The sequence below is a fragment of the Dermacentor silvarum genome, chromosome 11, assembly GCF_013339745.2.
Source record: "Dermacentor silvarum isolate Dsil-2018 chromosome 11, BIME_Dsil_1.4, whole genome shotgun sequence".
Taxonomy (NCBI): Eukaryota; Metazoa; Arthropoda; class Arachnida; order Ixodida; family Ixodidae; genus Dermacentor; species Dermacentor silvarum.
In genome coordinates, this window is record NC_051164.1 from 98,740,958 (window position 1) to 98,768,751 (window position 27,794).

Below are 27,794 nucleotides of genomic sequence, written 5' to 3' on the forward strand. Positions count from 1 at the left end.
TATAGTCGCGACCGCTGCAGAGGCAAACTTTTTACTTCTATAAATTTTTTTCAGCTGGCATTAATCTCGCTAGACCACTTAGAAGTCGGCTGTTCTCGGTTTTGGAAGAAAAAAAAAGTGTAGAAGCACAGCGGGTAATACGAAAGCGAAGTTTTTTACAACAGGTTCTGATTTTCTTTCAGCTAATTATAAACGTGTTCGTGCCTGCTATACAGGAGCGTGACTCTGTCGTTAACTTCAGTGTCTAGCTTCGAGGAATAATTTTTTTTTTATCTCTGTGTTTCTCGTCGCCGTTCTTTGCTGCTTGAAAACAAACCCAGACAGGCATTGCACAAAACGAAATCGGTCGCTGCTGGGTTGAACGCGATTAGCGGGTACCACTCGGCTGTGCAAATCAATCGAATCGACCCGATTTCAAGTTGAAGCTCCGGTCAAACTCGTTTCGTTTCGACCGACTGTCGCGACGCTTAAACCTTTTCCGTCATTACCATCCAGCATTCCTCTTTTAAAACAGCCTTCTTTCTTTATTACTATTTAACGTATACGCGGCGGCGCTAGCTGAAGCGTTAATAAAGTTTGCCCAAAGCGTTTTCGCGATGTAATTCGAGTTGATTCCCAGTGAATGTTGTCGGAACTTCTCTGCGTTGCAAAGCGGTCGGGCTTCCTTTGTTCTGGTGTCGCAGATGATGACCTCTTCGTCCTTTTCTGTAAATCTAATCGGAAGTAATTGAATCCGATTTTTCCGCCAACGCGTAATCGGATGAAGGACGTACTATTCAAAGATTAAACGGGTACATAATATAACGACGCGAATGTTTCTCGGGTTGCTCTTGTTTGAGGCACTCTACAGTTGAAAAAGCAAATATTAAGGAATATTCGTACGCCTTTTTTTTTAATATAGATTGTGCAAACTTCAATTACTGCAGGTCGTTTCTTCGAAAAGCCTATAGCGATTCTCGCAGCCTTTTATGTTTAAAAAAAAAAAAATTCATCTCGAACGTTCAGGCCGTCTCTCCTCGGCGTCTCTATGGATATAGGAAGCAACGAAATGAAATATCAATAAATCAGAGCTGTCGTGTGCGTTATAGAACATCGAAATTCAGGTGTTCTGCCCTTATTCCGTGATATTTCGTTCTCCTTCCATCTCTTCTTTGTGTGTTCGGGGCTTTCGGGTCGCCCTTATAGTGTTCATCCTTCGAATCTGTTCGTTGTCTATGCGGCAAATTGCTAGGGGCGGTTCTCTGGAGTGACCGTTGGGCGTTTTCTGTCAAACTATAACATTGCGCAACTTTACCTCCGTGTTTCGCGCAGTGCGAAGTGGCCACATACCGCTTTAGGTTTGTCCTTTCGTAAGCGAAAAGGCGAAAAAAAAAATTCTCGTGTTGTTGTTATTTCACTCTCCACTTTCCTTTCATCCGACGTAAATCTGAGAGTCGTTTCTTCTTCGCTACGGGTCGTTATAGGATCCGAGATATCAAGCGGGACCCCCCGTCTCTTATCTTCCTCTCAGATATATATATCCCTGTTATCTTCTTCTTTATAACCGTCGGCCTCGATCTCGACCGCGGCAGTTGTTTTGTTTTCACTCCGAGCAAAAACATGGCGACAAAGAAAATAGAGGGATTCTTGAAGCGGGGGAGGTAGGAAGGAAATAAATATTTGTAGACCTGCTGCGCCGCTCGGCGGTGGAGAAGTGAGTTCTTGGCGTTATATCTTATCTTTCCACTTTCCCGAAACTGTCGCATCCACGCGTTCTCGCTTTTCGGGTCTCGCTATAAGCCATATCTCTCGTACTATTGTCGTTGGACACCGCCGCGACGTGAAGCGAACTTCTGGCGCTTTATTAGATATACACACTTAGCCGGGTGTTTGCTTATCTAAACCGCGATCTCCTTTTCGTCATTCGCGGAAAGTTATTCTGCGTATCGCCAGTTTTCTGTCAGTAATTATCTTCTGCCCGAATTTCGGTGCTTGCATTGAAAGGCAAGACTGAGGTTAGCGAAGCTCGATTTACATATCATTAACGCGTCTGAGTAATCGCATTTCCATATCATTAAAGGCCTCGCCATATTATCCGTTTCGTCGACTGTAATCGGAAAAGCGTACCCCGGTATCCTCTCACGGCGAGATCGAAACGAATTTAATTAGTTTATGTAAGAGTGAACATGAACCGAACGCGGTGGTGGTGGTGGTTTATAACCAATAGTGAGACGTGCCGTACACTCGCAGTCTGTGTGTGTTACAAGTCTTGGGAAACTCGCGACATGTTTCTGTAAACGTCGTTCTCTTGCGTAATCAGTTCGCGAGGGGATTAACTTTGGACCTGCGTCACGCCTTGGCGCATTCGAAGTTTCCGAGCGAAGTGACGTAACGGAGACCGTCGCATCCGAACGTTAGCCGCTTAGCACGCCGCATTTCCGGAGTTCGCTGTTACCGCGCAGGTTCTTTGGCCCGATCGCATTTTGCGCTTCGGCTCTGAAACTTGTTCCTTTGGCTCGTTAACTCTTAGTATCTCTCTTTTGAAAAAGAAGTGGTGCGGTTTTCTTTTTCGAATCCACATCCTTACTGACACCGTCTTGAACCTGAGCGCCAAAACTGGATTCGCTTGTCGGGTGTCGTGCAGTACCGGTGTAACACCGGCGGGGGCCCGTCGCTCGCTTTAGGCACACCCACCAGAGATTGCTCAGTCATTGCAGTCTTGGACGTGAAACTTGCCACCGTTATGCGCTCGCTCGTTTCGCTGGGCACTGGCGTTTCTAAATTTTGAACGCTCCACGCATACTGACACTGGCCGCATTTTGCGTCGCTCATTGTGTTGATATCCGACTTGCGCCGCGCCAGTGTGAGAGATTCACTGGGTTGGTAACGTCGAACGACAAAAAAAAACCGCGTCGCGTTACACCGGAAGAGATCTATAGAGTACGTGTTCGTGACACGGCCGCTATTACAAATCACGCTGTCATTGCCAGCGCTGAGCTTGCAGCCATTTTTTTTTTTTTGTCCCCATAATCTTTCGATTCCAGCACATTTGCGTTTCAAGCCGATTGCACGATTTCAGTGGCGCCCTCTCTCGTTTGAAGAGGCGCGTCGGTGGCTCGTACGTACAAGTTTTCGCGTTTACCGTCAGCGGCATACCGTGCTCTTTACACTACTTCATTATATTGATAGATAGAGCCCGGCGGCTTTGTGCGCCTCGTCGAGCCCCTTGATATAACCACGCGTCTGGCGTTGACGTTCCCGACCATACTGCGCGTTCGCCGCACAGTCGCGCCGTGCCGGTCGATAGCGCGCACTTCGCTGGACTTGATGATAACCCAAGCCGTCGAGCGCTATAGTGACTGTCCGAAACAAAAGCGGGGCATCGCTTGTTTCGTGAAGATTATGTCGTGGCGTCCGCGCATTGTGTGCTTTCGACAACGGATGCGTTAGTTTTCTCGACTGTACGGTGTGCGCTATATATAAGCTTCGCAGTGTGGTGTTGTCGTGCCGGTTATCGCGGACTTACTTTGTTCTTCGCCATAAGGCGTGAAATACGCCTGGCGGCGTCGAAACTGTGAAGTCTAGCGAGAAGATCGTACACTGCCTGGTTAGTTTCTTTAGGACCAGAACGCTTTCAAAAGCCCTCTTTGACAGGTGGTTCGAAAAGCAGGTTGAAAGCGTCCATTCTGGCAGGATCGCTGGAGGACATCGACCTGATGATAACGGTGTTCCTAGTGAAAGTAGGTTTGGAAGCGTCGATTAGCCTGGTTATCTGAAGGACGTCGACTGGATAACGGTGTTGCTATAGTGAAAGCAGGTTTAAGGCGTCGATTTGACAGGATAATTGCTGGACGTCGACAGGATAGCGGCATTGTTCATAGCGTCGCTGTTTTATATACATGACTGGACAGTGAACAGCAGCAAAGACCGATTAGAGGAGAGAAATCCGAAGCCGTGCCCTCGTGAGTGAACAGAGTTCTCGCGGAGTTCATCATCCCTAAGATAATACTTTGAGCGATACGACCTGAATCGATCGCGAGCAGTCTCGATCGCTCCAGCTAATAAGCGGGGAGGCAATCAAAGCGTGCGCGGGAACCCCACTTTGTTTACGCGGAGAGATTTTCGGAAACGAATTTAAACCGGGAGGGTACCGTTGTTTAGAGGGCTCCCAATCTCGGTTGGACGGAAACAGGAAGGGCCTGTAATGGGAGTTTAGCATGCCTGGCCGCTGAGTTATCTTCGCAATCTTTGAGCGCATCCGTACAAGAGGTCGTCAGGGATATGCGTCGGTAGCAGGCCTTACGGATAGGCACGAAAATAACGAGTACTGCGCATGCATGAGTGACGTTTTCCAGCTACTGCTGTTGTTGTTGCAACGCCCATTTGTCTTTTGTCTAACGGCGTCACAACTCGAAGGAGATTACCCTCCAAAACTGCGCAGACCGTAATCCGCTTCTCGGAAGCTTGTTCCTCCTCTCTGTCGTTTTCGGTGTGCCACGTGGTGGGCCTGACTGACGTCACACCGCCTGTCTAAAGCCAACGTAGTAAAGTTCAAACAACATTTATCACTACTCGGCTCAAAGACTTCCAAGGATTTCTCTGGATCGCTGCTAAGTGTTCTATAAGGTGTGGGTGTAGGGTTACGCGTTTCAAGTGCTCAGCCTTATTGCGGTTCTGTTGGTGGTAAAACTTGTTTATATTTCCGCAGTGTGGCGCTGCGCGCATCGGCACTGTGTGACGTAATCTGTAGGAGCCTGCCCCGGCTATGTACCGTCGTTTTCGCAGTCCTTCCGTCTTCAGGTCGCGTCTATAGTGCTGCGAAAAACTCCAGCGGAAAGGGGGAAAAAGCAGACGAAAAGCAGACGAAAAGCAAACAAACAGACACTGTTTCGTTCCTTGTTGTATCTCCTGTTGGCAAAGGGTTCGTCTTTATCTCGTCATACACGTCCTGTTTACATTGCACTGTTGTGAGACAGTGCACGAAAACCTCCTTCAGAGCGCATTATACGCTGGCGACCTAGTTTGGCAGACTTGATACCTGCAGGCGTCGATCCGTCTGGGTGGCACACCTGTTTGGCGGATTCGAGGAGAAATCCACCCTAAGGATCAACATCTTGTCCATTCCCTTACCCGGAAAAACAAAAAAAAAGTGTATCGCATACATTTCAACCCTAGTCCGAACGTAAGGTGCTCGCCTTCTTCGATCTGGTGCTCAAGACGACTCGGTGGTGCGACATGATTTTTTTTTTTTGTTAGCCTTTACTTTCGCGAGTACTTGGATCTCTTCTGCCGCGGTTCTGAGCTTTAGGCCTAAGCCAGGTGTTTCTTAGGTGCTCGCGAGAAGAAGCAAAAAAATATATATTTAACGGAGTTGACAGAATTTTATCCTTTTCTGCTTTTCGTGCTACAAGAATCCCAATAACGGACATCGATATCATCTTACTGCACTTCGCTGCTCTTTTTAGCTTTTCCTTCATCTTACGTCACTTGGTAGGCTCGTGAGCGGCCCAAGGGGGCGCCACTGTGCTGGCGCTAGGTAGTCGATACTATAAACGCTTCTCCACTCTTCAAAAACTCCTCACACGGCGGCAAAGAGAGGCAGTTTTAGAAGATTCCTTTTATGCAGTGCGTCCTTTAGGTTTATATCTTTTCACTTTCTTCCTTGTCACAGTCAAATCATCCTCGTGCAAGCCAGAGCAGGATACATCTTTTTTTTTTTAATTTCTGCTTATACTCTCGTTTTTATTGGCCGAAGTATTGCGCAAATTTTCGAGTTCATCTGCATGTGTATTCGAAACTTCGTACTGCAATTCGTCGTGTGACTTTTCAAGAGACTCTCTTCTCTCTCTCTTTTTTCTAATGTTTCTGTGTTGTCATGGGGACTGTTGCGAAAGTTGGGGATAAGTTGGCCGCGTCTTAACAATCTCTGTCGTACGAAATAAGAGCTCGGAATTGTGACGTAGTAGCGCTGTCGCGTATTCGTATTTCGAAGACGTCGTTCTTCGGCACGCGTTTTGGAAATCGAAGCACATATCGAACTTGAGGTCATTTGAGCCCACGGAAAGGATCTGCAACACGATCCTGGTGCTCAGCTTGCGAAACGGTACAAAGGAACGTTTAAGGAAATACATTTTTAAAGATCGGTAAGAGTCGGTGGAAAACTTCCTATTTTAGTTGCTGGGTAGAGAACTTAGGCGACATTCTTCGTCTTCGACTTTGAGCCAAGCCGCTGGGTTGAGTGGCTGTAACTGTGCCTTGCGATCGATATTTCTCAGCACACTTTTTTTTCCCCTCGTAGTTCGATTTAATTTCCATCGTTTCTCAGTTCAGTCGCAAACACTTCTTAGCTGATATTGATTCGTTCTCTTTGAACTCGGCGGCCCCAAATACACAAAGGTTCTCGACGAAGGCAGCAAGAAGCGCAGTGTCCAAGAGAGTCACTTCTTGACATTCTTCGCTCCGATATTGAAAGACGGTGCTAGGACTGAGCGAGCCTTGTAGAAAATCAATCGGCCCACTGGTTAGTTGGTGTTTCGGGTTATATCTGCTAATAATATTTGTTCGTTCCGCACGTATATGACAAAGTTGTCTCTGGAGATGAGATTTAGTATGCTGCGCGTGAAATTAGTGTGTACTTGCGCTCGAGCTTGCACTTTTTAATCCCCTGTCATAGACGTAACTGACGGTTGTAATATTTTTGTCTCGTTTTTTTGTCAGCCCTGTTTGTTCGTGTACGGGTGTCGTTATAAGCGGCGCTCAAGAGAAGTTAGTGTCGATTTCAAAACTACACAGTATCTTCTTTTGCCGGTTCGGTGCTGATATGATAGGCTGATCTTGAGATTCGCGCTGTTTCAAGCCCCGTGTATAAGAACTTGCCGCTCCTCGGGACTTCGATTTCGTGCGCCGAAAAAAAAAAAAAAAGCGTCGCGTCTGAATCCAGGAAGCGTTTGTCGTGCCTGTAGATCGAACTTTGTAGCGTCTGACTCTTTCCTTCGAAAAGAAGAAGAGTTGACATCGGCAACTCGCCGACGGAGACTCGCAGCTGTCGTTCGCTTCGGCTTTTCAAAACAGCCCCCTGAGGCTGCTTTCTTCTAGCCCGGTGAGAGTCCCGATTGAATCTGATAAGGCCGCGTCGCGTAAGTTGAAAATCGGGGCTAATTTTTGTGCTACATGCAGACCGCTCGTGCAAGTCCACGCGTTATCGAAGTGTATGTGCACTCCGTGCGAAAACTTCCGATAACGAGAAGGTGCGAAGACCCGGTGCACGACCTCGCGTTATCGTTAGGTGTCGCGCGTCGTCGACGCTGCTGGCTTTTGTCTTCTGCACGCGTCGTCTGCTTTGTGGAGCGTTACACGTGTCGTCTGTTATATGCGGATACTGTGTCGTCTGGAAAGAACACCGCGTCGTCTGGAACTTCGCGGCTCCGCAAGGGGTCGTCTACTTCTGCTGCTGCTGACGTCAACCTACGTTGTGTTTCTTTTTTTTTTTTTTAGTTACCTACGAGCGCTAAATCGTACCTTCGAACGGTGACACGGCGCAGTGAGTGCTGAATCTTCATTTACGCTGCTCGCGTTGCGTGTCTTGGAACGCTTTGCATCGTACTTCTGCAACTAAAGTGGATTTCTTCTGGTCGTCTGGAGCGTGGGTGTTACGGAGTTCGTATTCCATTTCAACCGGAGCCACGCAGTGCGAACGTTTCAAATCGGCCGTTTCCTAGGCTACCGAGCTCATTTCCGGCAGTAAACTGCGTCTTGCGCAATCGAAGACGTAACGACTGCGCTCTCAACGCAGCAAAACTATACGTTCGCCCTGTTCGACGCCTGCGGTGGCCATTGTATTCTTACGTCACGTTTCGCGAACCCTTCTCGTGCGCTCATTGGTGGCTCGAATGTGTTGTTAAAACTGCGACGTGAAGTGCAATCGTTGTGTGGCGTAACAGTGATCACCGCTGTATCCGCGGGCACCTGTCTTGACTTAGCGAGTACGTTCGTTGTCGTCCGCATCGCACTTCACCCCGGTCTAAGGATTTCACGAACATCGCCAGTTTTTCTCGGCTAAGGACACTGACTAAGCTGCTATATAAGTCAGTGAAAGCGGCCATGGAAGACTTCGCCGACGTGCTATACTCTTCGCTGCAGTGGACGTCAACGTGTTGACGAACTCTTCTTACACGTGAACTATTTGCGAGCGCCGTCGGTGACGCAAGACAGCCATGATTCAGCGCCAAGAGAGCACCATATACGAGGAGGACATGCCTGTGGTGATGCGCCGCCGTGGTGTGACCATGCGCGTGCGCATCGTGAGCGTCGATTCGCCCACGAACTCGGCGCCGGCGTCGCCCTGGACGGTGAGCCTTGCCCTCTCCCTTTGCGCATGCGCAGTGCGAGGCATTGGAAAGTTCCTTTAGAACTAGCATGTCCAGGCGGCGTATCGAAATGGGAGACGTTTTGTACCCTTTTTTCCCCCCCTAAACTCCGGCAAGTTTGAGAAAACTCCCTGGAGTTTTTTGCCCAAAGTTAGGGTACGCCATCAGCCAGGTGTACGAGGCATAAGAAAGTGTTAGAAATGCGTATACTAAGCGGCTTAGCATGACATCCCTATTTCTAAATCTCCCCTATTGGAATATTTGTCACAAGGATTCTTGAAAGTAAGGATGACAATTTTAGAAGACGCTATCGACGGGGTGCACAATTAAGTCACATTTAGAAATGCGCACTGAAGAATTTCACCTCGACATCCCTAATTCTGAAGCCCCACAATGGAGAGCTTTATCTACAATGGGGAGTTTGTCGTGTCCCTCGATGTCATCCATTAACTTCGACATCCCTACTTCCAGAAGTCCCCTTTGTAATCCGAAGGAGGCTTTTCGAAATAGGGATGCCAGCGTTAGTGGATACTATCGGCCGGATATACGAATCATTAGGAAGCATTAGGAATGCGTATCGGAGCAGCTCAGCTTAGATCTCTATTTCGAAAGCCCAGTAGGGGGTATAGGAAATAAGCACGCCAATGTTAGGTGAGCGAAATATACGCTATCATATGCGATCGGAAATTGTTGTAAGTTGTAACGCGCAGTTTGTATCGCAGGGACTAGAGCGCAAAAATTACGCGCTTTTGTAGCGTGCTTCTATAGGACTTTCATCGCAAAATGAAATTTGCGCGCCGACGTCGGCGCCTTAAAAATAATTGCCAGAATGTCGCGAATATGCTCGGGACCGTTATAGCCCGTAGAACCGCTGCGATAAAGCTGACAGACACATCTTGTTCCTCTGCTTTATATACTTGGAGTGGAGATTCACAAGAGTGACGTGTTCCTGTGTTCATTGGCGGGGGGGGGGGGGGGGGGGGGAGAGGATGTACAATGGCAAATGAAAACCTGTTCATGCTCCATCTACCGTTCAGAACTAAGCGCCATGTATACAGTATATGGTTAAATACTGAAAAAATAAAATTGGCAGTCACTTAAGTATCCTTACGGGACTTGAATGCGAAAGCATTGTGACTTCTCTCTAAGTTATCACCATTAACGACTTCTCAAGTACTACAGCGTGCTTGCGTTCTGTTCCTCGCATTCCTTTCTCTGCGTTCATTAATCACCAGGCAGCAGCCATTCAGAAGTCATCGCCAAGTAGCCACGAGTGTATATTGTGAGTGCTTCATTAAATGCTTCATATGACGTGACACGTGACGTGAAGTCATACATTGTCAAGTACCCTTGGCAACTCTACTTTGCTCAAATTTGTACCAACATTAATCCGCTTTAATTCACTTTAATTCGCCTTCATTCGCTTTAAATCACCTGCATTTACTTTACTCCGCCTTAAGTCACCTTACTGTGACGTGTGCAATGACGCACATACTAGGCACACCTTTAGTCAGCCAGAACCGTGAACCCTCCGTGGCGTCTGGCAAGCGAGCTCGTCTCGCACCCCGGATTCCGCAGTTCGATTCCCACCGAGACCCAAATGTACCAAATTTTAGAAAAATACAGAAATAGCGCGACACAGGACGAGTGAAGAGCACAGGAGGTTCCTGTCCTGTGCTCTGTCCTGTGCTCTTCCACCAGATTTTGTTTTCAAAGCCATTAATTTACTTTTTTTACAGGAACCTCCCTGACAAGTGTGGCGTCAATCCCATTCTTGCTCGCTTTGCTGCATCTATATCGTTTTCTTGCCTTTCACCGCGACGCCAGTAATGCTCCGAAACGTCGCCATCCTTCGCTATAACCGTTTGGAAAGGTATATTGCCCAAAGAGGACTGCGCAAGGACAGTTTCCTCGGGTAGCTATATGGCGTGGCATCCCCGTCGGCGCAGTTTTTCTGGACTGTGAAATCTTTAGCGTAATATGCTTGGTTGTGATGCTCGATTCATCGGAGGCGCAGTACATTTCCTAGGTCGTGTGCGTGCGTGTGTGTACGTATGCGTGCACATGCTTTTGTCGCGTGCTATACTATAGTCTGCGCGCTTAGTTTAGTGTGTGTGGTACGCGTTTCTGTCTGTCTGTGCGTGCTTGAATAAGATCATAAATTCAGCGGGAATGGCGCTTGGAATTCAGCAGATCCTGTATAAGTTAGTCTCTTCGGCATATGTCCCCGAAGGAGCGACGCGATCGAAACAGAAAAATAAGGGAGTCGGGCCAGGCGAGACGGGCATCCCACAGGATCGATCCGATGTATACCGACTCGCACCTGCTTGTACTTCTTCGGGACGACAGAGATTAGGCTTGCGAGCTGCCGAAAAGGTGTTTTTTTTTTTCCTACCCTGTTTGCTCTTTCGCCTTCCCTGTCGATGCATCTACGGTTAAACGCTGTGGATGATCGAAGGCGCGCGTCGCTTGCGGAAAAAGTACGCGCGTCATGTGTCGTGCATGTCGTAAGTATATACCTGCCGTCGACCTCTGAACACGCGTCGGGAGGCGCGTGCCCGCTTTAGCCTAATGGGGCGACGCGAAGACACTTAGGGCTTCGTGGCGAAAGTCTCACCTCGGCTCGTGTTTTCTTGATTTTACCGAGCCCTTCTTTCCGTCGTGCCTTGCGCTCGAGCCTGGCAACGGACTTGTCGCGTGCCAGCTGCTGTCGCTCGGAGAATAAATAGATAGATAGATAGATAGATAGATAGATAGATAGATAGATAGATAGATAGATAGATAGATAGATAGATAGATAGATAGATAGATATAGATTATATAGATAGATAGATAGATAGATAGATAGATAGATAGATAGATAGATAGATAGATAGATAGATAGATAGATAGATAGATAGATAGATAGATATAAATATAGATATGCAGAGAGATAGATGGATGGATGGATGGATGGATGGATGGATGGATGGATGGATGGATGGATGGATGGAGGATGGACGGACGGACGACGGACGGACGGACGGACGGACGGACGGTAAGACAGACAGACGGATAGACAGACAGATGGATAGATATATAGATGGATAGAAATAAACGTGTTTTTTTAAAGGTGCTCTAAATACGAACAGCATGCCATTTCGTTCTAAAGGCTGTTTGCGGGCTTCGATGGCCAGGAAAAACCCGCCTGTCGCTACATCATGCCACCACCACATCTATCTGTTGTTTCGAACCACTACTTCCATTACTTTGCATAAGCGAATGATTTTGGCGCAAATTTGCGAGGCGAAAATGTTGCGAGAGGAAAGTTCGTTTCTATTTTGTCACTTGTTTTTTATTTGCTCTCTTCTATTTATTCGTTTATTTTTTTTCTCTCTCTCTCTCTCTCTCTCACTCACTCTATCTTATGTGTTGCTCTTTATTCTTTATAAAGCTTGTTCGTTAGACTGACAGAATGCGTCTTGAAATTATTAGCTGTTTTTTGTTGGTTTACTTTTGTTGTTGTTGTTGTTTGCAAGCGTACACGTTCATACTAACCTCGCGAAGTTGTCACAATTCCCTCAACCTGTCCAGTTTGTTGACGTCTCCAGCGCGCAATATATACCTTATACCGTACATCTCGTTGCAATTTGTCTCTCTGTAAGTGTATTACTCGAAATAACGATACTTCATAATAAGTTACCTTCATTTCTCGTGCTCGCGCTCGGTATGGTTTAGTGGCGAGACTGTTTGAGACAGCTCGAACCTGAAATGTATTTGTTATTCTGTCGTAAATAATACTTAGTTCCCTGGAATAAATTGTGAAATATGATCCTTTTCGTCTCTCGCGTTTCCCATAATCTAGGGACCTGTGCGCTGCTGAGTAGAATGCGCATTCCGAAAAAAAAAAAGACAAGTATAAAACATACTGTTCTTTTTGTTATGTATGACTGCGAGCGAACTTTCTTGCTCAATTACTAGCGAGAAGACTCGTCTCTGAAACCGTTTTTGCTTCATTTTTGTTCAGCGACGTGAATAAATAAGGTGCCGCCACATTGAGACGGTGTCGGCTACGCCTTTGCGCATAGGAAAGATGAAAATATATAGTACAATTCACACGATGCCACAAAGGTATACAAGGAACGCATTTGTAAAACGATGACATTGCGACAGATCTTCGAAGCACGAAATTGTCACAGCGGAGAAGTACACCTTGAAATGCCGCAAGCACTATGGACGCACCATGGAACGACAAAAAGTCAACAGAGAAAATTGACGCAGTTGTTACCACTCCACAACGAAATTGTCTACATTGACGTGTATATATATATATATATATATATATATATATATATATATATATATATATATATATATATCTGTGTGTGTGTGTGTGTGTGTGTGTGTGTGTGTGTGTGTGTGTGTGTGTGTGTGTGTGTGTGTGTGTGTGTGTGTGTGTGTGTGTGTGTGTGTGTGTGTGTGCGCTCGCGCGCGCAAACGAACGCGCGCACACATATATCATTTGTTATATTTGTGGAAGTGTTCTTTGTTATATTTGTTTATTTCTGGAGACGGAATCGTCGTCTTCTGACTGGCGTCACTCTCGGTTGCGCCCTAACAATATAATAACAAATGTATTGCATACGCATAAAATGTAATTTTTACTGGGTAAACAGATCAGTAGCCCCTCCCCTGTCGAGGAAATGGGGGCGTGTTTGTCGTGTGTTTCTTCGGTGTTCCTCGGAACGAATTGCACTCACGAGTACCCCGTTGTGCTCTAACCACAACCGGTGGCACGCACTACAGCTGGCTCTGAAGTTCCGGTTGCGAAACTCGCGTTGAATCTTGGCCGTTGCTCCGGGGAAGTTGGTGCTAGCTTTGCCGAGGCGTGCACCACCGTTGTCGGGTTCCTGGAGGGCAAGACGACGCTGACGTTTCGCCTGGGCTTCGGAATCCCTCACGCTATAGAATCGGCACGTCGACGACGAGCCCTTTCCCGAGCGAGTTCGCGGCGCCGTTGCTCAAACGCAGCCTGCTCCTCGGCGGAACGCACCACGCGAGCCTTCCCATCCGGACGCCGAAACTGATCTGAGGCGAGGGAAGCCCGGTGGAGCGCGCGCCAACCCCCTTTCCTTCCCTTTCCCTCCCTGTGACATGATTGGTCTCGCGCGGCACGTGATCACGCGGCACCGCACGTGCTCTTCCTTCCTTTCATTCCTTCTTTCTTTCTTGTCCCTGGCTCGCACCCGAATAACCAATGCGGGTATGCGCCACACGTGAGTTTTTGCGTGACTACAACGCCACCGAAACGTGTGAGCCAATACAAGCTTCGCTTGAAAACGTACGTGCACTTTTTATCCAATCTGTCGGCAATATGAGCGACCTCCACAAACTCTTTGAGGGCAACAAGATCCACGCTCCTCAAGAGTGTATACCTGTTGGCCACGGGTCCCGACCGCTTTATTAAACTCGTATACCTGGTGTCCGAATAGCGCCACTTCAGCGGTACACTTAAGGTTTCTCTTCGAGCACCGCGGTACAATTACTTTCTCTTAACGTAAGTATTTTTTTTTCGATACCGTATGTTCACCTTTCTCTTTTGTCGTCGTGACCGGATTACACTCGGCCAATGATCGCGGCTGCGGCTGGCGTGGCCCGCTGATTGAAATCGTTGTGGCGTGGAAAAAAAAATAAAAGACAATCATCATAAAAATTGGCCCTTGGCGTTCCGTATAGTTTCGGTCCCACAGCGTCGGCCGGCGCGCTCCTGTGGCATATCGATTCGGGTGTGCAGGATACACCTCCGCCAGGTTTCCGAACCGAACTTCGTGGAATTGTCGTGTCTCATTTGTGTACTTATATCGCCGTCGTCGCCGTCTCTGTTTTTTGTTGTTTTTTTTTTTTTTCGAGTCCAGCGAAGCGCGCGCACCGCTGCGAAACAGAGAGACCAATCTCATTGGTGGGAACTGCTATACGATATACACGCTCGTGGCTGGGATCGCTGGATGGAGTCACAATGGCCGCAATGATCGCGCGGTGGCGTGTTTCCTCGGTGATTTGTACGTGACCCCGTAACCATAACCTGGGCAATTACGAGAACGGTCGGATTGAGTTTTCTAGCATTTCTTCGTTTCTTTTATGTTTTCTAGGATTACCGTTAAAAAAAAAAAAAAGCGGTTGTTCGCTGTACCGTGAACGATCTCGTCGAAGTAATGACGGTGCCTTGACGAGGGGGGGGGGGGGGGGGGGCGTTGTTTTCCACGACGGCAGGGGTGTTGCAGCAGCGAGGTTTCAGACCAAGGTGTATGCACCGCCGATTTTTTTTTTTTTTTTTTTTTTGCGTTTTCGACCGGTCGGGCTAAAAATCGTGTTGTTGGAAGCGGCAATCGCGAGCTGATGATACCTGATATAGGCTGTATGGATAGTGAGTATAAGGGCGTGGTTATGTTAGTAAACGCGGAATCAATGAGCCTGTCACTGACTCACTCAATAAAGGATAAGGGAATGAATGAATGTATTTGCTGTCCATCCCGTTCGTGCAATGGACATGTGTCTTCTTCGACAGACGGACGGATTCTTGTACAAATACGGAGGCTTATGGACTCGGTGTAGCTAAAGACTGTGTAGACTGACCAGGTATACAATAAACACTTGTTTAGACCATACAGTTTTTTTTATAAAAACGTAACGAGTGCAGCGAGAGTGGTGTTTTTGCAGACGCCCTCTATAGCTAGGCGAGGTGGTCATACTTTGCCGCTGATAACGTGAGCTTCAGAAGACTAACGAAAATTAATTCATTCACTTTTTTATTAGCGCCTTGGAGGCAGTCCACCTCATCTAGGAGCTCCTCTGCAAACACGCCACGTTCGCTGCGGTTATGGCCTTGTTATAAAAAAGGATCTGTATGGTTAATTAAAAAAAAAGCAACTGTATGCTGTGTAGAGATGGGAAAACAAGTCTATAAAAGGGTTCAACAATAGGTTAATAGGCAGTTTAAAGACACTTTAATGGACTGATAGACCATGCATCCAAGAAGACAGGTCCTGAAGGATGCAAAGCCTCCCCCTGTCTATAGCCTACAAGAAATCTACGAACAATCTAAGGGTAATCTAAGTTAATTTTCTCAAGGGTGGGACTGCGAAGTATAAACGCGCACGACAGCAACGAAGTAGACCCGTAAAATTTCGGACCGCGAGTGAAGTGGGCCGTGAGAGTTGGACCGCGCATACTCGCGAAGCGTGAGTGCTCTGTCCCAGTTTACCCATTTGGGCAGCCCGGCAGCCCGCGCCGTTGCCGCGTTCCGCGAAGTGATTTGCACAGCGAAGTAAGTTCTTTACCTCCGAGTGTATAACGATTCTCGTTCCTGTGTGTCTGTCTGTGTGTGTGCGTGTGCGCGAGTGGCTGGCGCCGTACGAGTCTTGCAATTTGCGGCGAGTGCTGGGCGTCGTCGACGCCCGAAGGCGTGGCCCACCCTTCGCGCCTCCTCGAGGCTTCGGGTCGTGCTTGCTTCGCAGCTCTCGCGAGACCGCGAGTGTTTGCGAGAGTGCGCGCGACGCACCTGCTCTCCCCGCGTAAAAAGTTTGCTGAAATTACGATACGGGCAACTCTGGATCATGAAGATCGTTCGGCTAGCACTGGAATGATATACGCCTAGTTTCACGGGTTTATTGCCTAATCTTTCAAATGCTTGTGGCTTTTGTTTACTCTGTTTACTACGCTTTGACGGCCTTTATTGGCCTAAACTTCGAAGCAACCCTGTTTTCCTGAACACTGGAGGCAGTAAGACCCTGCGCGTGCCTAATCATTGCGAATCGCTGCATTTGTAATACAATATTTTGTAGAAAATGATCAATTTGCAGAGTCACAAAGCCACTCTGAAACCGGAAGGACGAAGTTGAGGCAAATCCATGTACTAAGCCTAATATTCAGTGCTGACTGAAACGCTATGCTTAGTGCCCCCATAGACATTGGCTCTAGATTGCCGGAGCCCTACAGTGATTTTTGTAGGCTCTGTATTTGACTTTCTTTAACTGGAGCTCTCGGCTTCGCTGAGTCATCGGTGCTGCCGGTTTGCACAGCCCGACCTTACATCCTCTTCATAGTTATCATAATTGTTGTCATTTTCATCATTTTTTACATCATTTTTTATATCTCCGCCATGAAAACGCATCCGCCCGGCCGTGTAGGGTGCGCAAAATGTAAGCACGCATCTGTTACAGTGCAGCCGTATTAATAATTAGTAGTCGATACTGCGTACTACAGGTATGCATTATGTTGTGTTTTACTACCCTGGTAGACTCCTTTAAAGGGAACACCCAGTTCAGGCTTAATCATCGACTGCAGCTGAGATATGACACGAAGGTGCGTAGGCTGTACTCTGTATCCGCAGATGTCTCCCCCCGCGCTTCACACGAAGCCATTTTCTTGTGATAAAGCTGAACAAGTGTCGCTGCTATGTTCCATTTATCACCGTTTAGGAGTTTCCTTTAACAGTGGACCTTACCGGGCTCTTCAAGTGCAAACTAAACTTGATTATAAGATATCGAAACGCGCTGACTCGCGACGTGGCTATGTGTATTGCAACCACAGCAAATCGATGCTTGTCTGTCGCCTTGCGCCGGCAAATCTCATGAATTCGACAAGATTGCGCGATATACTTTGATCTGTGCACCATTCCCCTTCTACTTGCTGTGCGCAAGGTACACATGCCTTCGAAAAAATTTATCCGTCACGTATCACGATATAGCGACGCTCGAGGTCTCTTCACAGAATGCTCCATAATTCTCTTGGGGATCATTTTTCTTTAGTTTTTTTTTTCAAGTCTCTTCATAAATTTTCAATTCTCTGAAATTTTGATTTCGATTTTTTCCTCCTGGAGGTTAGGCTTTCGGCAGTTCAGCGCATTGCTAAGACGCATTGCGGCGAAGCCCTTTTTTGTTATCGGCAAGCTCGCTGCGCAGCACCCGATGCGCATCAATCACGCGCGTTCGCTTTCGGTCGGGGTCATTTTCATCTCTCCACGTCTCGTCACACGGGCCGCGCCCAGCTTTACGGTGGAAGAGCATTTCGTTTCCGAAGCCCGTTGCCTAAATTTTCGAATGTGTGTACGTCCTCCGGATCAAACACGGCTCTAAGAAATAAAGAAAAGAAAAAAAAAAAAACGAAAGAAAATGGTGATGTAAGGAACTAGAAGAACGAATAGGAAAATTATTGGGCGGAAACGAAAAAGAAAGAAAAGAAAGGCCCGCAGGCAACCCGCGGAATAATAAACGAGCCAAATCTCCTCGCAAGCTGCACCAAAATCGCTATCCGCCGAGCCGCTGCGGTGTTCCGTCCATATTTCACGAGCAGCGCGGATTGGAATACACGTCCGAGAATTCGGCACGCTCTCGGCGGCTCGTTCTCGGAGGGGGATAACGCCCCCCCAACATTGCTTGCTGCGTCGTATTCGAAGCGAGATGGGATGAAAGATAAATGCGGTGCCGAGAGGTGGTATTTGGGGTGTACGTCTATCTCTGACCCTTCGGGCGAGCGTCCGCGCCCACCTCGTGTGCTTCTTTGTGTGTGTATGCGTGTCAAGCCCACCAGTGTTGCAGTGAAGCGAGATGACGTACAAGATAAAGAACCGCTCTGGCGCGACCTATAGTACTGCGATATACATGTCCATCACTCGCTGCAATTCTCTGCATCCTCGGTCTGTATGCGCCCCATGTGTGCTTGCGCGAGCGTCAGGTCGTCTACGTGTTGAGCGGCTAGAAGAGGTTGGGCCCCTCCTTAGACGCTCCATCCACCGTTCACTCGGCTCGTTAAGATAGATACCTTAACGAGGGTTGACTGCGGTCGACGAACGGGCAGGGGCGCCCTTTCGCCGTCGCCGGTGTGAGGTTGCAACACCACGTTGAAGGCGGTCAGCCGAAAGGCCGTGCATACTGAAGCACGTTTCGCTTTCGTTTTCTTTTTATCTTTTTTTTTCCTGTAATGCTGAAATAGCTCGGACAAAGCTCGTTAATATGAATGGTCAGGCGCATGTGCACACGCGCGATTTCACGGCGATCGAAAGCGGCAACCGCACGGAGCGTATACGGTCCCCGTATTTCAAGCGTCTTGCGTGCGTTCTTATATTGAAAAATGTTTCGTAACATTTGTATCACGCCACGCAGTGGCCTATACACTTTATGAAGACAGCTCGCTTTCGCTTCTTGTCTTTTTTTCTTTTTTTTTTTTTTGACGCCGAGCGGCATCATGCATTACTATACCGAACAATATGGTAAGTGTTTCGAAATCCTGTAGATGTTCTCTAGACAATCTGGTGACATTCATTTGACGTCGTATGTACATCCTCGAGACTATTTCACGTTTAGCCTTTCCATAACATTTAAATATCCCGTCCTGTAGAGAAGACTTTATAAACATAAACTTGTCTGGCTATGATTTATCCGTAGATAATGTATGGTCTATGCAGTCTGTGCCATCGTTGACGTGTATATTCGTTCAGTTTACTGGGTAAACATAACATTGCATGGGAGATAGGATAGCGTGCACGTCAGTGGAAATTAGAGTTGGCATTGGACGGCGTGCATGAACGCGTCGGCGCCGCGCCGGAAATACTCCCGAATCGCTCCATGTGGTTGCTTCACGGTTAAGTGCGTTCCCTCTCCTGCGATTGCGTTTTATATGAAGAGCAACTACGACCTAATAAAACGACCTCCCCCCCTCCCTCCACATTAATGCAATGCTGACAGTGCGTACACTAGCGAACTTACTTATGAGCTGCGTAGAAAAAACGACTCTCTTACGAGGTGGCGACTAGCATACGTGCGAAATCTGTACAAGACCATTGCGCCAGCAACTTTTCTTCGAGCTGTGTTGGAAAAAGGAAATTAATGTTTCAGTTTCGCGTTCCTCCCAGCGTCTCATCCAAATCAGAGGTGACTGCGATTCTGCTGTATGAGTTGCTACCGCCTGGAGTTCTCCTGGAACTGAATGTTGCTTACTGTACATATATCTCGTTATCCTTCATTTTTCTTTCCTTCCTTCTTGCCTTCTTTCTTTCTTTCTTATCGCAGGGGGCTGATGATATTTGCCGAGCGGAAACACTCTCTGCCCGCTCGCGTAATCTAATTTAACGTGCTCAGGCTGCGTTCTGGTTTGCCGTAATCTCCTCTGAGAGAAGTAATCTAATGTAGGTTTCGTAGGACCTGGTGCTTTCTTTTTTCTTTCGCGTTCTTGCTTCGTCTGGGCTACGTCTGTTTGCCGCTTATATTGGTCGACCTTGCTGGACCCTCGTTGACCACGGTTAGTGAATGTGCAGGTGGGAGACGTTTCTTTATTATTATTATTATTATTATTATATTATTATTAATATTGTTATACTCGTCTTCGTGTGACGGTTAGTGGCAAAAAAAAGTTATTGTTACGAGAGAGCTGATTGGTCGGTCCTGAATCGACGCCACCTGCTGGCCTATGAGAGCGCGCGTACTGCCGCACGCAGCCAGGCCAGCAGTTGGACGAACGACGAGTTTATTGCGGTTGAGCAAGCTACATATGAAGGGAAGCAACTTGACGTGACATATCACGTGATTACTGGTGCTTGGTGACGTCTGCAGATTCAGCCGTGCTACACCGCATTTTCTCTAGTCCGACAGAACGTCCTTCACGCGTTAACCTTTAGTAGCATTATTGGAGATGGCGGTGGCGTAGCGAAGGACGTCATGGAAGGGAGAGCGGATTATTGGAGTGCGGCTTTCAACGCAGCACGGTGTGAAGTTTTTTTTTTTTTTTTTTTTTTTTTGGTATTTGAGATGAATGAAGCTGTACAATTTACCCTAAAGGTTCACTGATGAGAAACACTTATTTAGTTTAGACTGATAAAAGCTCCTCTCATGGTATAAGAGTGACATCTTTAGTACTGTAGAAACGCCAGTTTGCTTAAACCAGCTCAAGTCAGTGTTCTCTTAGCGTAGCTTTAAGCTTAGAGGGACGTTAAGAGCAACGTTAGATCAGTTCGCTCTGTTAAACTATTTCTACAAAACTCATGTTCCGTTTATTTTAAGGAAAAGTAATTGATTACTAGGGTGAAAAGGAAAAACGAAGACCGCATTTCCCCCTCTTGAATTTTTTACCGCAACCATCACGTGACCCGTATGCCAGTATGACGTCACATATATCAGTCTAAGAAGACCCTTTCGGTCGCTGTCAAGATCCTTGGTATCATGGCTTGCTGATGCGCGAAATTCACTGTGGCGTCGCCACCTACCGTTCGTTCGTGTACCCTTTCTGACTCACCTGTCAGGTAATCGCGGTCGTGTTCGCTTCACAGGCCTAATTAATGCTCCTTAATCTCGTATTCCTTTTTAGTGTCTCGCTATAGTTCATGATTGAAGTAAAGTTTAGCTTAAGGTAATGCAAGTGCAGGTATATAGTTCGACTTACGTTTAGATTCAGCTTGATCTCTTTTTTTTTTTTCCTTTTTTTTTTTTCTTAGAGGGCGTTGAATTAACGAAATAACGGCTCTCGGTTTTAGTGTGTCTGCTTGAGTGGTGCGTGGGTGTCTGTGGGTGTAAGTGTCGGTTGTGTGCTTCGTAATCATTGTGTACGTCACGGTTTCCTCCCGCCATCCCTGGTGGTGTGTCATTCCCATCGGCAAAGTTAAACCATCTCCATCTCCTCCTTAAAGCCAACATGTCTTAGTGTGTTCAAGCTGGGCACCAATCCACTGACGTCACACTTCTTGCGCACGCCCATAACCAGAGTCATCCGAAGGATAAAAGTTGAAACCTCGAACACAATAGAACTTCTATTGTCTAGGTATCGATCTTTGGGTACATCTTTCTAGGTACGCCGAGATATATCGAAATTTATCTGACTATCATCATCATGATCATCATCATCATCATCAGTCTATTTTTATGTCCACTGCAGGACAAGGGCTCTCTCTGCGTGCGATCGTCAATCTCTTATCTTTTTTTCTTAGAGGACATCGAAATAACTTCCTCTAATCTGGTTATGCCAAGTTATTATCTCTCTAGGTATACTTAGGTTTATCTAAGTTTATCCGAATGTACCTAGCTATACCTTACGGCATTTTTTTTCCTACGAGGAGGGAACCGACGGTGATGGGGCTGGAGTAGGTTGAAACGAGGGTTAAAATTTGAGAAAGTGTGCGGGTGGCGTGTAGCGCTTGTATAGCGCTACACGAATATCGGGCAGGCGTATATCGAGTCTTCGTGGCTCTCCAAGGGGTTCCGCGTGACTGCGCGCTCCCCGCAAATGCCCTCGGCATGAGATATCCACGCGTGCTCTGTAACCGCGCTCGAGGCAACAACTTCGTCGTCTATGTATCGATTCGGCGCGATGCGCGAAAGCTCGGCAGTGTGCACGCAAGCACCTCTCCTTGCGCTCTCTCTCTCGAGCTTCCATTTGTCAATACCTGCTGCCGTCCGCTCGCTGTTCGTCGTTTTACCTTTTTTTTTCCTTTATTTAATTTTCTGTTTTTTTTTGTTTGTTTTTTGTTTGTTTTTTTAGTTTTTTTTTGTTGTTTCTTTTTTTTTGGGGGGGGGGGACTTATTAAACAGGAAGTCTGCACAGCAGCACCGATTCTCTACTACTCTCGACTTGCCGTGCAACTTCGTCTGTTTCATTTTTCCTTCCCCCCGCCCCCGCCCCCCCCCCTTTTTTTTGCATATTGTCTCGTGCAAACCGAAGAAAAGTACAATTGAAACGAGATATACTTACAGGGAATGCTTAATTCTGACACACTGACGGCACAAACACGCATGCGCACGCGCTCACACAGATGTGCTCACACATGGCATACGCACTTAAACACTCAAAGCGCGCGCGCATGCTCGGGCAGGCACATACTGCGCGCGGAAACGCAGATTCACCGACGCACCTATATACACTGAGACACGCGTACTATACGTACTGAAACATGCAGAAATACACAGACACACGTGCGAGCATCGCAGAGAAACGCACGCCCGGAAACGCACATCACTCCCCGCTGCAACACGCAGACACAGGTACTTTACAGGTCCACGCATGCGCAGATGCACGCATGCGCTGCGCACCGCAAACCCACAGGCACACACAGGCACGTATATGTAAGCTCAGACACAGACACAGGCGCAGAAGCTTTCCAGCTTCGCGGCGTGGTGCTGGGACTGTTGCTTTTCGCAGTCGCTGTGTTCCCGTGGTCTTCGCTCCGGTGGTTATGCGCGCTTCCCCTCGGAAAAAAGAAGTTGAAGAACAAGCAATACCTAGAAAGAAAACCGAAGCCTGCGAAATGTATCTTTTTCCGCTGCGTGTTGCAACTCTCCGTGGCGCCGGGGGCGAACGCTGCTCATCTCCAAGGCCGAGGGAAGAACGCTGTGTTGCTGGAAAGCTTGCCCGAGCAGCCCATGTTTACTTATTTATTCTCGCGATCTTTTCCATCTCCTTCGTTTTGTTTTTATTTGTTGGTTCGCACGTTCCTTTCGTGGCTGTTTGTCTCGAAATGGGAAAGTAAATCAAATGGTAATGGCGAATTCAGCTAGAGTCATTTGGTTCCCATTTTTCGTCGTCTGTGGTAGCGATTGAGCTTTAAAAAAAGAAAGAAAGGGAAAGGTGGTTTGTGTTTGACCGTTTTATTTCAAAACAAAGTAAGTGGACGCTCGTATGAGCTACGCACCCTCTGTATCTTCTTTGTTTATGAACTTTGTGTCTCCGTTTCCTTCGTTGTGCTTTCGTTTGCGCTATGCACACGATGACTTAAGTGTTTTCTGGATCGATAGAGGTGATTACATTATGAAGTTTTAGCGTCAAAGGCAGGAGGATCAGCCAGATGCAAAGTTTCGGTTTGCTACCATGTACCCTCTTTCTCCACCCACGCACCTGCCCTGTACGTGGGGCAGTACTGGGAATTTAAACACTTTTTTTTTTTTTGCACTTCGTTTTCCCAGGAGGCAGTGGAAAAGAAGGGATGAAAAAACAGAAAGAAACAGAAAAAAAAGAAAAGTTGGGCATCACTGCATAGTACATTTGTTCGCAGAGTCCGGTGGATCGCAAGCAGCACATTAATGCTTTCACGCTCTTCTAATGGGATGAAAAGTCGCACCTATGTCGAATGATTACCTCTTCCGACAGACGCCGGTCGTTTTCAACTTGAGCGCAGCGGTGAGTTAGCGTCTCTGCACCCAATACAGCGATTACACTGCCGCATAATGCCACTGATAGTTCCCTCTTCACCACAGTTACACATCCCCCAAAACTGCGCGTTGTGTATTGACGGTCATTCTCACGGAGAGCTCCGGATAAATTTCTACCACCTGGGGTTCTTAACGTCACGTCCAGCCTCGACTTGGAAGTGTTTCGCCGTCTTCGCCGGACACATATGGCTGCCATATTAGGTCGTGTTCAAATTCTGACGTAGGCGGCCGAGCAGACATCTTGGAGAAGACAGCGTCGAAGTATACAGGGTGTCCCAACTATCATGCACCAAGGTTTAACAAATAGCAATTGTGTTACTCGAAGAAAACCTAGCGCATAATGTTTCCAGTACAGTGGAGTAGCCACCAGTAATTATATTCGTTACTGAGATTTGATTGGGTAATTGTAATTAATTGTCTAACTAGAGAAGTACTGTCCTAATTATCAAAGCGCCAATGGGAAAATTGGAGAACAACATGAGAAACTCCCGATACAGCTTTCTGTTGCTCGATACGTGCTACTACACAATTTTTTTTTTTTCCGAGCGTGAAAGAAGCCCGCGAATACACGCAAGATTGCCGCGTGACTGGCCGCTCGAGGCACTTTGCGTGTACGCGCTGGTATCTTTCACGCTCGGAAAGACACTTTTATGCAGCACGTATTGAGCAACAGAAAGCTGTGTCGGGTGTTTTTCATGTTGCTCTACAATTTTCCCATTGACACTCTCCATCTAATTATAATATTTGAGAAATTTATAATAGTTGAGAATGTAATCAGGCGGAATGCAAAAAAAATATATTTTGAGTAGCTCCAATCGATGGCAAACAACGTTACCTTGGTTCTGTCCAGCTAAGTGGCATTTGCATATCTTTGAATCTTGGTGCACGATAGTTGCGACACCCTGCACAATGCAATGATACAGGCTACTTTAGTGTCTTGCGAGCAGGCGACGCAGACGAGTGCAACAGTGGAGATGCGCGGTTTAATAGTTGCGAGTATAGTTAGGGCGGTTAACGAGACTCCCGATTGTGTTGAAGTCCGGCAGACGTGGGCGATACGCGTAACCTTAAGTGGCAGTGCTGGTTACGCGAGAAGCACTGCTTTGAAGAAACGCACGTTTAGAAAAGCAACGTACGCGAGTAGTCAAGCTGCGAGCGTCTGTCCTTGGCGGGTGTCTGCACTGACGCAGAATAAATAACACTGCAGCCTATAATAAAATTGGGGAGTGGATTATTACCTCGACTGTCCTTTTTTTTTTAGCAAAAAAAATACAAGAACATTTCGGTATATCTTAGCGTCGGAGATAGGACGCTAGCGGGGCGGACGATGTCCAGGCGTGTTTGTATTCTAATCGGCAAACTGCGACAGAAAAATGCCCTCTTTATTACAAGGGTTCCCCTTCCTATTCCACATAATAGGCCTTCGAGCCATCCTACAATAAATACATTTTCATCATCATCATTACAAGGGTGCGAAGTTGGACTTGCTGGCTGACCAGCACTCCGAAAACAAAAAGACAGAAACAGCGCTATCTTTTCGATCACAGGTTGTGCTGAAGGTCATTGTGTTGATTCTTTTTCCTGCACTCCTGTATTTCGCGGTGTTTCTTGTTTATGGGCCCAAGTTCTCATCTTCTTCGTCAAATTAGATACATTTGCTGGCTGAATCGAACTGGAACACGCCGTTGCGAGCAGGGCGTCGTCTTGCATGCTACTTAACTAATGGTGGCGTTCGTTCCGCTAGTCTTGAAAACACCAGCTTTATGCAGTTCTTGTCCGCTTCTGTCTTCGCGCCCATTTCTCTGTACGGTACACTCATTTATGTAAGTCATTTCCTCGCCCGCCCGCCCATCTTTCTTTCTCCCTCTCTTTCTTTACTGCTGATTGCCTGAGATAACACACCCTGTGACCTTTCGTAAGGTCCGTTACTTCAGGTCGATTTACGATGCGTTACATATACACTGACCGGAGGATGTTTGCGGTGTCTTGTTTTCGATGCCCTCGAGCATGTTTACGTTGCCTCGGTAACGCCATACGGTGTTGAGAGTGATAGGCCTCGTGTCCGAGTCAGGGGCGATGTACATACATACATACATACATACATACATACATACATACATACATACATACATACATACATACATACATACATACATACATACATACATACATACATACATACATACATACATACATACATACATACATACATACGCGCGCACTCCTCACCATTGTTTTTATTAGTCGTAACAGTACGTATACGTACTACTTAGCATACATTGGAAGCATACTGTATGTGCACACATACGTAGGTGTGCGCGTATGTATGTATGTATATGTATGTATGTATGTATGTATGTATGTATGTATGTATGTATGTATGTATGTATGTATGTATGTATGTATGTATGTATATGTGCATTGTCATAATGCTAACGGATCCAGCTGGCTGGGGCGCGGAAGTAGGTAATGTTTTAGTTTCACCTTCGTTTCCTCCTCTAATGAGCACAGTTTTTCATTCGAAGAAACGCAAATCGAGTGTCAGACGAATACCATGTCAGCCTAAACCTAATTAGGGATTTGCGTAGTCAAAACTTTCGTAGTCGAAACTATCCCAGGTCTCCCAACTACCGCGTTTCTCATGGAACTGGACTAGCTGTGGAGCTTTAAACCGCTTGAATTGGTTAATCAGTTTCTCACAACCCTTTACGGCTTTCGTTAGAACAGGACACATGCGCACTCTGATTGTGTACTCTGATAGCTCGGCCTTCTAGCGCTCGTATTCATTATACATTTTCTCCCCTCCTACCCGGTTCGCGCGCATCCTGCGCACCCAACTTCGCCTTAACAGTTGCATGCAATGCGGCGAAAGCCACGCGTTGCGTCCGTTAATGTTTGTAGGGCTTCGACGGATGGGCGTCCGTAGACGAGGAAACGATCGACCGGTATTCCACCTTTCTGGAAACTCTAGCTTTTGGCCCCCTGATCCACACGCTATCACTTCGGTCGCACCGGGAGGGATTAGCGGCAGACATTTGGCGTGACAGGAGGTCACGACGGTCGGTTGTTCTGGCTGGCCCGTGGTTCTGCCTGCACTGCATCGAGTTGGCGAGGCGGGCTGTGTCCTGTGTCTGCAGTGTTCCTCCCTCGAGGCACAGCAAGCTTTGTGCCTTACCGTCCCGGCGGAGCTCGACAACCGCCGGGGTTCTGTTCCGTGCGTGTTCTCTCTTACCGTGCACATCGTGTCTGCGGTGTGGGGTAGCCCATTAATCATCGCGCTCTCGCCTCCAAGCGTTTGGTTTTACATTCTGTCGCTTCCACCTAAACCATCGTCTTCTTCTTCTTCTTTTCTTTATGTAGAGTGGCTGATTTTACACGAAAAGGTGGTGGCTTGCCGTGGGCGAGATTCTCGCGAAGTTTCGCATCATTTATCTCCTTCATGCTCTTGCATTTAGCGGCTGTTCTCCTCGGATTTTGCAGATGTTAGCGAGGGGGCGACGATCGCTTCGCTTTAATGTGTGAAGAGTCACCGTCGCCGCGCTTTTCTCTTCCTTCCTTTTCTTTCTTTTTTCTTTGTCACGTTCTTTTACGCCACCCAAAAAGGAAAGAAAATAGGGAAGTGTTGATGATCCCACTTTCATATTTTTCTTCTTTTTTTTGTGGCATACGATAAGGTATCGTTAAGGTATTGCGATGTGCATAGCACGCTCGAGACGGGTGCGGGTGTGGGAAAAGAGCGTTTATTCCAGAAAGCCGCAGATTATATAGCCCCGAGCAAGGGGGCGTATGTTGCTGCACTTGAGCGTGTGCATGGCTTTGCACAGCGTTATCGCTACGTCACATCTCCCTTTTTTGGTTTATTGAGCCAGTGCCCGAAGTTTAATAAAGTTCTGGCTCAGGGTATCTTGTTGGTGGACGACGCGTTCGATGGCTTCTTCGGACCGGTTGTTGCGTAGGAGACTCAGGCGTCCCGGTGACTGGAGGGACAGGTGCCACTGCATCTTGCCCGATGGGTGTGTAGGATGGCCTGAGATGTTCTCTCGTCCGCTGGAACTGTCGTCCATCTTCGCCTTTAAGTATGTATGAGCGCGGGCTGTCACCTCTTTGGATTATTGTAGCGGGCGACCATGTTCCCGAGGGCACGTTATACACAGTGACCCTGGCGCCCAGTGGTAGCTCAGGTAGAGGCTTGGTACCCCTGTGTAGTAGGTCCGTTGCTTCCGACGGATGTCTAGCAGTCGCTGCTGGACGTCCTTTGGTTGTACCCGTCCGAGGCTGCAGG

The 27,794-nt window shown here is 47.4% G+C and overlaps 1 protein-coding gene across 3 annotated transcripts in view; it reads left to right on the plus strand.

Moving 5' to 3' along the window:
- LOC119433579 (microtubule-associated serine/threonine-protein kinase 3-like) overlaps positions 1–27,794 on the plus strand; it is a 285,069-nt gene that overhangs the window by 116,482 nt on the left and 140,793 nt on the right. Inside the window, exon 1 of one of the 3 annotated variants that reach the window (XM_037700828.2) lies at positions 6,757–8,327. The exons of the other annotated variants lie outside the window; for them this stretch is intronic. Within the exon in view, the coding sequence (XP_037556756.1) occupies positions 8,193–8,327 (135 nt within the window). The 5' untranslated portion in view covers positions 6,757–8,192. Of the gene's footprint in view, positions 1–6,756; positions 8,328–27,794 lie in introns of those variants that run through there. 3 annotated transcript variants of the gene reach the window in all.